General features: G+C 37.1%; 1 protein-coding gene across 1 annotated transcript in view; it reads right to left on the bottom strand.

The window, feature by feature from the left end:
- Window positions 1–263: 263 nt before the first annotated feature.
- The window catches only part of IPMK (inositol polyphosphate multikinase), a 72668-nt gene continuing 62249 nt past the window's right edge, over window positions 264–10682 (bottom strand). The window contains exons 5-6 of the mRNA XM_075000312.1: window positions 7469–7550; window positions 264–5947 (exon numbers count right to left, since the gene is read on the bottom strand). Of these exons, the coding sequence (XP_074856413.1) occupies window positions 5313–5947; window positions 7469–7550 (717 nt within the window). The 3' untranslated portion in view covers window positions 264–5312. The remainder of the gene's footprint in view (window positions 5948–7468; window positions 7551–10682) is intronic.

Here is a 10682-nt window from a genome sequence, read left to right as displayed (position 1 = left end):
GAGCTGACTCCCTAGTCCTGATATGGGTCATCCACTCCTGGAAGCCTGGCTAGGAGAAAAAAATACTTTCCCAGCAATGGTGTTGCATTCTACGAAATATCTAATCTCCTTCTTGTAGATACTATCTGGTAAAAAATGAACAGAATGAGAATAAATTGGAAAATAAAATAATACAAACAATGGGGAAAAGACTATAAATGTACGGATTTTTGTTTGTTGGCAATAGTTCATATTAATAAAAAATAATTCCACATACAAAATCACTTGCTGAAAATTTTAATAATTTGCGAAATATACAGCTATTAGAATTTCCTAAATAGCACTCAGAATTAAATTACAAAAAATTGGTATATAGCATATTAGATTTTTCTATAAAATAATGGATGTTATACATCCTGCAGTCCAATAATAAAAAAAAGGAACCACAGTCAAATGTATGCAAATTAAAGAAGATAGAGTAACATAATTTAGACATTTGAACCAAAGAAACTGAGACCAAACTTTGTACATTCATTCATCAAGTACAATAAATTTAGCATTGTAGTTTTTAAAGTCACCAGTTAATACCACAGCTTTAGGTGCAGCTTCGCATGCTTTCATGTATCTTCCAGTACAGATCCCAGAGTAATAAAGTGCCTTCTTTCACTCTAGTTTCACTTATATTCCGGTGCAATATACATCATTGGAAAACATTACTTCATAGCAAATTTATTATTTTCATTGAAAAGATTAATATTTCCCATGTTTATAAAATTTACAAGAAGATATTTTAAAGTACATTTCCAGGTTACCCTCTTCTGCATAACATCCTTATTTGTGTTGGATTTCATATAATCAAAGCCATTTCCAACAAAAATAAACTCCAAATATGTGGGGGCCATCTTTATGAAATAAAATTATAACGTTATTTCCTAAAATTCACTTTTCCTATAATTGATTGAGCAGATGTCCCACTCATTGTATACAACCAATCTTTACTGTTTTTGGCTATAGTATTTTAGCCACCGCAACCCCTGCACTGAATACTGATTACATTAAAACAGCCTTGTTTTCATGCACCATGCTTTGAAAGGTTCTCTCAAACACAGACACAGCTAGTTTCATAAAACCTAAAATAGTTTCCAACCAGATTATATTTTAAAATCAATTCCATTACTTTGGTGATGACAAATCTTGCAATACAATTGGATTTCAACATTATTTAAAGCATTTGGGCTATGCTCTCCTATAAGTGTACCTTAGGTAAATGGATATGGGATTTTTAATGACAACATCAAAATACTCTTTAAAGCATTTCATTAGGGTGCTTATGATGCTACATACATGAGGTCACCAAAGGTATCAAAGCAGGAGCTGAAGGCACTCAGCCAGGGAGATTATTGCAAGAAAGTGTAAACAGTTAAATAAGCACATAATAGTTTTGAATAGCAGATGCAGACATATTTATATAGAAGGCTATTAAACCAGTCTGACTCTCTAAAAGAGTCATAACAAACCTAGTTAAAACCATTAGCCCCTACCAAACATGTTAGTGGTTCTACCCCTTCTTCCTCTTTCTAGACTTCGTATTACTTCCAGTTAAAACAGAAGCTAAAATAGTTTCAATGGCGATCAAAAGTTTTTAGATTGCAAGTAAAATATGCCACGTCTTTATGTTGTTTTGGGGTGGGGGCAGGGGTTATCATGGACTAAATCTTGCATAATTTTTATCCAGAACTTCCACTTAAGTGTACAGGAGTTTTCTGTACAAAAGACATACATTATTGGCAACCTAAGCATACAATATATGCTGTTATTATTTTGGAAACCACTCGACTGAATATGACAATAATTTGATTACTCGGTTAATCCAAATCATGTAATCTTTCCTATTTGACAGTCTCTAAACTTCACATGGAAATATAGTGTTATGTAGAAGCAAAAATACAGTCCAACTGCACACTTGGAAAAAAAAAGTTTAAGAATATTACACACTCCATGTTAAATACTGTTCATACAGAAGATTTTATAATTTTAACTTGTAAAACTAGTTGAATAAATTATTCAACATTTCATATTGGCATAATAATTTCCAACTTCATTTGAATGTATGCAACAAATTCCACTAGTATTCAAAAATATCAAGAATGTAAATGCTTTGTTATAAAAATGTATACAATTTAAATTCCTATGAGGTAAACCTGTACACAATTCCCACAATCACATAGCTAGAAAGTCTTTAGACTATATTCACAAAAACATACATTTAAAGCAAAATTTTAATGAATTCTCCCTTTTGACCACTATTTTATTAGATTAAATGTTTTTCATACTTATTGCTTAAATCAAAATACTCGTTAAGTCAGACTTAGTCAACAGATAATCATGTCCAGGTATCACTCCAACCAAAGGTTATTTGTTTTTACCTAGCTGAAATACCCATAAAAGTTTCACTAATTTTTAAGTGAAGACTATAGAGTAACTATTCTCTATATAGGGATTGTAAAGAGAAGACAGATGTGAAAAATTAGGTCCAAAAGAATCAATATTAAAACACACATATACTGATCAATGTGTCTTCCTTTTGTTTGCTATTAGTATTTGTCATCAGTTTACCAACAAAAGATGTAAGGTACTGATTTCAGTGACCCCAACGACATTTCCAACTAAAACTGTAAACGTTGATTTGGATTATACAAGACACTAATATATTAACCTAAACAGTGCAAAAATAGTCTGAATGCAGTAATTTTGTAGGCTTAAACACACAGTAGATAGTATGTTGAAGCACTTCCACAACAAGCATTCAGTTATACCTAATTTTAGATTAAAAATACTCGTATCTTCTTTGTTGCAGTTTTAATTAATAGAAAATATATTTGTAATTTCTGTTAAAAGATATATTTAGATTATTTTATTTAAAATAACCTATTTAACAATATTTCAGGTGCACTGCCTGCCATAATCAACACTAAAAGAGCATTTGAACACTTAACATTTATATTACTGTACAGAAAGGAATGTGTACACATCGGACTAGGAGAAGATGGAATTTTCCAACAAACAGGTTTCTTGGAATAAAAAAATCTGATTTCCCCTCACACAAATGGAATAACATGCAACAGAGATGAATTACAGGTAAGAGCCCAAATACACCTCTGACAGGGGTTTCTATAGCTTTTTCTATGAAGCATTTTAAATAGAATTGGAAAAGCTGTCATTAGCAAGCTAAACTACTCTAATTGCTATAAATACACTAGAATAGTGTTAACCACTTGTAGGATAGAACAAAACTAACTCACAGAAATGATCACAACTGCAAAAAAAGGAAACTTGCCAATGAATGTGACTCAAATCAATATTTCTAACTTCTGCGGAGCATCCAAGAGTTTACATTTAAGCTTGTAAAAGACATGCCACCATAACATAAAAATATCTTATTTTCTTTTAGCCTTCATGACACTTTGCATAAATTCTCCATTAAAATGACTATCTTCCTACTTTTGAGCAACTATTTTTTCCATGCTTGACTATCTCTTGCCTTGAAAATTGCTTGTTTTAGCACTCAAGTATTATCGCATAAGAACTTCTAAAAAAACAATTTAGTTTACAACCTATGTTGTACTTTTATTAAGCGTCTAATTAAATTAATATTTGAGCATCTAAATGATAAGACAGCCCAATATAAAAAACTACTTAGACTGAAAAGGCAATTATCTCTTTCCAAAATACAAAACCTGTTTCTAATAAAATTTGCAAAGGGATTTGTACAAATGAGTGCACAGCACATAACATTATAGTAAGATGCAAGGTCACTTTACATCCATATGCAGATTTAATAAATATTTAATTCCAAGAGCAGAGTTCATTTCTAGCCATTTTATTATGGGATTTTAACTTCAGCAGAAAGCGCCTTTGACAGCATGGACCACAACATTCTAAGTATCTCTTTCTCGTGTGATTTCATACTGCAGACAATGTATGCAAATTAGGGCAGCAGCATAAACAGCATCTCAAGGGGTACACAAAATATACTTGTGACATTCCATCACAGAACTAACACGTGAACCTTAATTTTGCCTGTACACAAAACCAGGTTTGCTTTCAAAATTACATAGCTCCCTTGTGTGTCAGTAATAAGTAAGGATCAAATCTATACCTACTGTAATTAGGTACAACTCCAATGAAGTGAAATAAACCCTGCCAGATTACACTAGGGTTAAATTTGGTCCTACAGTTACAAGGGCTACTCTGCATGTACCACTTATGGCTTCTATTTGGCACTACCCTATCACAGAATTCCGAATGTTAAAAAACAAAACACAAAAACTGGCAGAGGAAATCTCAATATGTAGTATTTTTTCCTTAAAAAATGGCATGTTTCTCCTCCCTCATTCTCCTGTTTTCTTTTTCTTTTTCCTATAATGTCATTTTTATAACAAAGGCATCTGATGGAAGTTCTCTAGACCTTCATAATGGCATATATTCCATAGATAAAATGGAATTAAAAGTTGTCTTTTGAAACATACCTGACCAGGCTTAGCAACTGTACATTAAAAAAAAAAAAAGATGGGTTTTCTAGATTTCTTTTTCCTTCTAAAACAAAGACCTCTCAGGAAATTATAAAATTCAAGTCTTTTTCATTTATGATTCTTTAGTCCAACATTTCAATAATACTTTCACATTTATTAAATTGTAGACTGTTGACTAAACTTAATTCAAGGGCTACCCATGAGAAAGGGGAATTTCCTACCAGTTTTAACAATGCAGCAATATCATACCATTACATTAAAAGCACCATTTGATATGCTGGTTGCTAAATTAGAATGTAACATGTGAATAGGATTTCTCTCATTGTAGGGTTACTCCAGTTTTAAGAATGTGGTAACCACGCAAGGGCAATGCTGAGGACATCAGTCTATGCTTCTGGTTTTCTTCCAATAGCCTGTTAATTTAGACATGGCTCAGTGTCAAGGCATGGTGGGCAGACATCAGCTAACCTAAAGCAGTTAGGGGGAGCTACCTCAACCATTAATTAGGAGATAACACTTTTCCTTTGATTTGGACAAAGCATGTTTCATTACATTAATTTGCTTCTTTACAATCACCATTGCTCAAACTTCCTAAGAATTTTATCCTTTTGTACATTACTAATCAACCATCAATTAATTTTCCTGAGTAAGAGTATAAAAAGTTAAATCCTTCTACCAAAATTACAAAGACAAATAAAATGTAGTACAATACAAACCCAGTTATACAGCATTACAAGTGCAGAAATTCTTTATGTTGTTGCTTTTTATCATTGGCCCCCACTGAAACCTATAAGAAAGAATTTAGTTATCCAAAATATTCTGAAGTACAGTAATTAAATTTTTCAGCCCGTAAATGTAGCCCTTGTCCTTTGTGTTACTAGGAAACACATGAGCAAAATCTATCATTCGGACTTCCACATCTGCATTTTCCTTTACCTCTGTGGGTGTGTGGCAGAAAACCTTTTCCAGTTGGGGTATAACATTTCCATTTAGATGTTCTTGGGAGATGCAAGTGCTGCTTTTCCACTCATTCTCTTGTTTTAGGTTTTCGCCTTTCAGTGAGATCTGACTGTGGTGCCTTGTTGAATATGCCTTTTTGTGAAATGCATAAATTTTAGGCAAGCTTTTACTAACAGAGGCCTCTATTTTTCCATTCTCAGTAGAATTTATTACATGAATATTATTATTATATTCCAGCAACTCTCCATCTTGTAACAATGCTTTAGGCACCACTCTCGTTTCTCCTAATGTGCCATCACTCAACCTTGTGGCTGCCACCTGACATGAACCTTCATAAACAAAGAGTAATGAACTTGCATAGAAGTTTAGCTGCTCCTGGCTCTCAAACCACTGCAAGATTTTTTCAATCTTTTGAATACTGGCAGCAACAGCATCTTTTCGCAAGCAGAGCCCATTATAAAAAAACCTGGACATTCCTAAAAAAGAAACAAACTTTCAGAATAAGTAATAAGGTACAGTGCAAGTATCATTTTAAAATCAATATTAAGAATGATTTTTCTATTATAGTGGTAAGTTTTAGGGACCAGATCTGTTCACATCAATTATCAAAAATCACATTAAAAACAGTTACCATACAGAGGCTGTGTCTATACTAGCTCCCTACTTCGAAGGGAGCATGGTAAGTAAGGTGTCGGGAGATTATTAATGAAATGCTGCGGTCCATATGCAGCACTTCATTAAGCTAATTCTCCTCTGCAACAACTTAAAAGCGTTAAACTTCTAAGTGCTGGCTTCTGTGTAACCACGGCTAACCTGCCGGTACTTCGAAGTGTGTGGGCATCTTCGAAGCCCCTTTACTCCTCACAATTTTGAGGAGTAAGGGGACTTTAAAGTTGCCCAGGCACTTCGAAGTACCAGCAGGTGAGCAGCGGTTACACGGAAGTCAGCACTTAGAAGTTTAACACTTTGAAGTTGTCGTGGGGGAGAACTAGCTTAATGAAGTGCTGCATATGCACCGCAGCACTTCATTCATAATCTCCTGACACCTTACTTACCATGCTCCCTTTGAAGCAGGGAGCTAGTGTAGACACAGCCAGAGGGTTGAGTTTTTTTGAGGTGGGTGGCGGGCAATATATCTAGCATTTGTTTTAAGTATAAAACTGAAAGTATAGAAAAAATAAATTTATTCATGGAACGAGTGAAACAAGAAAATTAGTTAAACAAGTGTTTAACCATGTCACGCTACCAATGGGCATTGATCTTTTTGTGCAGATAGCAATGTTCAAGGCAGGCAGTCTGGTCTCTATGTTCAAAGAATCATTGGTTTCTCCAATGCCAAAAGTGAGATATTAGTGCAGATGTGGGGGCGATTTTGTTAAATGGATAGGTGTCAATTAAAAATTGGTTTGAAGTAAACCATATGGTGGCAACTTTTTTTATGTACTGACCTGGTCCAGGTTTGAAGAGCCTAATTTTAGAGAGAAATATTTTATTCTGAAATGTGCCAGAGCCACTGCACCATTCTTTATGTTACAGTTATTTAGGAAGTTGATATATGTTAATTTTAAGTTACATGGTCAGAAGGAAAGGAGGGCAACATCTGAGGCAAGTAAACATACAGTTACAGCAGCATGTTCTATGATCTTGCAAATACATTGGGTATTTAACATGCTCATGAATTTGTTCTAAATCATATCTGCACAGAACAATTTATTTGTATTCCACCAGAAAGCACCTCCCTGTTCACAAGAAACTCACAGAAGTTTGAGGACATTTACCACAATCTGCAAAGCTATTCAGGCCAAATGTTATAGCTCAGGTTTACCGGGACTATCACAGACTAATTCAAATGCCACAGACTACTGGAGGTCTAGCAGGTTATCCAGTACACAAGGACCCAAAAGAGAACAGAAAATATTTAGAGTTTGAAATTGCCTGTTCACTTAGTACCATGTGCATGTATGTGCACATCCTTCTGCATACTTTAATTCACTTACCTTCTTTTATTGTTTCTTTTGTTAAGCTTCTTCCATAGTGCTGGTTTTGTGTCTCGTAACTATCTGAATGGATGTGGTAAACCTACAAAAAACAAAGGGAATTCTGAAACCGCACTCTTCCACCGCATCTGATATTCCTATACAGCTATGAATCATGTAAAAGATGTACTAAGAAGCTTTGAAAAATTTGTTCCTGTGAGTCATACCAGATTTTAAGAGGTCAACACTGCCCTCTTGTGCTCTTTTATGCCAATTAACAGTCTGACCCAATTGTACTTTAAGAATAGAGACTTTTATAGTAATGAAATACCTCAACTAGATCATTATCAACAAATTATTACCATCTTGGAAGCTATCTAATGTGGAGTTATTTGGCAAACCAGCAACTAACAAGTAACTATAGGTTCAACTACTTGCAAGAAGTTATTTCATCAAGAAAATATTCTGGTGTAAATGAATAAAACACAATAAGCTCACAAAAATCAATCCTAACTCTACAGTTTCACAGTTTTCAAAGTATGAACTATTTCAACAAGCCTGCTAAGGGTGAATCTATACTTATCAGCCAATCGAACACACCATGATCTTCCACAGTTCAATTTTGCCGTGTGCATTAAGATCTCTCTGGGCTCAACCGTCGACCCTGGTACTCCATGCTATTGCGTGGAGTAAGGAATGTCGGCATGAGCCTTAAGAGCCCCGATCTACACAGGGTAAGCAAGTCGATTCTGATACATTAGCTGTTAGCGGAGCTAGAGTCAATCGACTTTCTGCCCTAGTGTAGATGTACCCTAAGATAAGGAGTACTGTGCTTTCTTCTGACAAGTGTTAGCTGATTTTCATGGACTGACAGATATGTTTTCCATTTAGAACTGAAATTGGTGTCAGTTTCAGGCACTGTTTGTGTTACAAAGTTGTATGCAGTTATATAATGATTCTTAATATTGTATGGTTATTCCCAAACAGGTAGGGGTATATATTTCACTTACAGGGAAGAGAATATGCCGTACCACATAACTCCACCATGACACAGTTCATACTGGTGTAACTACTGTAACTATCCCCCCCCGCACCTTTTTTTTTTTTTTTAAATTGTAACCCTGACAACTATACCAGAACAAAACTCATACATGTGTCTGACTAACCAGCAATTGTTTTATTTACAAGATTTACACAAAGCCTTGCTTTCAGAAACAGGGGTGATTTAACTTATCAAATAGGCAGTTGCCTCTGGCAGAAAAATTCATGCCTCACTTATACCAAGATTTAAACAAACTTGAAGCCAAAACAGCCTATTTAACACACTCAGCTTGTCTCCACTGCTGTTAAGCTCATGCTCATGCCCAGTTTTCCCCCAGACTGCCATGTACATTCACACATCTACAAGCTATCATTGCCATGTGGCAAGGCAGCCACTGTCCTCAGCTGTAAGGCAAATGAGGTAGTGATTATCAGGTGTGGAAACAAGGTGCAGCTGTGGACATCTCCAGTAAGTTGAAGTAGCACAGTCCTCTAACCACTCAGAGCTGATAGCTAATGGGATTATATAGAGGTACTGAAGGACTACGATACCTCAATTTACTCTGGGTGTGCATGGCTGCATCTATTCACTGCATTAACCTTGCAGCACTGTGCTCTGAGTTCTGATCAGAAACAGTGCACCTTCAAATATCCCTGTGCTCAGTGTCTTTGAGCCAAAAGATTGCTATTTTACTAGGCTTCCCCTTCCCATGCTTTAAACAGTAGTACAATGGCTCCTGATATGATGGCGCATCAGTGTCACCTAGCCATATAAACACATCAGAATCTTGAAGCTGCTTTGAGCTGAAGTGAGTAAAATCTGAACAGTACAAAGAAAAAAATCGAAGACATATCTAGGAAGCTGTGAGAAGAACAGCCAGAATACCAGATAGCAACACAACAAGAAAAAGAGGCTGAATCCAGGCGAGCCCAGGGATAAGAAATCCAGTGATATCCCTACATCTATTTGCTTTACAAAGGAGTGGACCATTTTCCAAGCACCCATGTGAGCACAAAGGCCAATTTCACCACAGACTCACCTGTAGAGTTGGGATGGATGAAGGCTCAGACCCAGTAAATCTGTTAAGGTATCACCAAGATCATTCTGGACACCCAAAAAGGAAAGGGAAAGAGAGAGGTAAAAGCAGGAAGGGGCCCGCTCAGCCTGGGAGTCAGCCTGAATCACAACGCTTGCTCCTTCATGCATTCCAGGATGTGTGCAAAATGGTGAAGGTTTTCCAAACTTAAAAAGCAAGGGAGAATTTACCATCTTGGCCCATAAGACAGCTGCTACTCTCTGTGGCATTATGAAGAATACTGTGAAATAACAGCGTGGTTTCTTAGTCCATAATTCTAGCTTTGAGTTCAGTTGGGGGAGCATGTAACACGGGGGTGAGCAAAACACAGTCGCCGGGCTGCATCTGAACCACAAAGCCTTTTAATCTGGCCCACTGCTGGCCCATACAGCTGTGGAGGGGGTGGGGGAGAGCTTCAAGTGACTTGCCCCTCGCCACCCCCAGAAGAATCTTTCAGCTCTCATGGGCTAATTTTGCGAGGGACTGGAGCAGTCCGTGAAGCCCTACCCTGCTCCGGGATCGCACCCTAACTCCCTCCCCCCCACAGACCCTGCACCTACACCCCGCCCCCCAGGTCAGAATCCTCTCCTGCATCCATATCCCCTCCTGGACCCTGCACTCCAATCCCCTACCTCAGCTCATCATCCAAACTCTCTACACTCTCCCAGTCCCCATCCCCGGGGTTACAGCTCCTTCTCAGACCCTGTACCTGTTCCAACATCACACCCACATGTCAGAATCCTCTCCTGCACCATACCATCTCCCAGGCCCTGGGTCCCAATACCCTGCCCCAGGTCACAACACCCTCATTCACCCTACCTCTCCCGCACCTCAGTCTCCTACTCCAAGCTCCCTTCTGCACCCAACCTCCATTCCAGTCCCTGCACTCCTTAGAAAAGTGACCTCCTTTGATCACTTCCCAAAATCTTGGAGTGTCTCCCCACCAAAAATTACAGTCCACCCCAATGTAACACAATTACGCTCACCTCCCAATTCCCTATCTTGCCTACCATAGCCTCAATTCCCAAATCACACTTTTCAAAATGGTGGACAAGCACAGACAAAAGTCTAACCAGCACTTACAGCTACCAAATGTTTATGTAATGGGCAAGTATTAA

This window comes from Carettochelys insculpta, chromosome 7 (genome assembly GCF_033958435.1).
Source record: "Carettochelys insculpta isolate YL-2023 chromosome 7, ASM3395843v1, whole genome shotgun sequence".
NCBI lineage: Eukaryota > Metazoa > Chordata > Testudines > Carettochelyidae > Carettochelys > Carettochelys insculpta.
The sequence above is the reverse complement of the archived record's forward strand: the minus strand, read 5'-3'. Positions and strand labels throughout refer to the sequence as shown.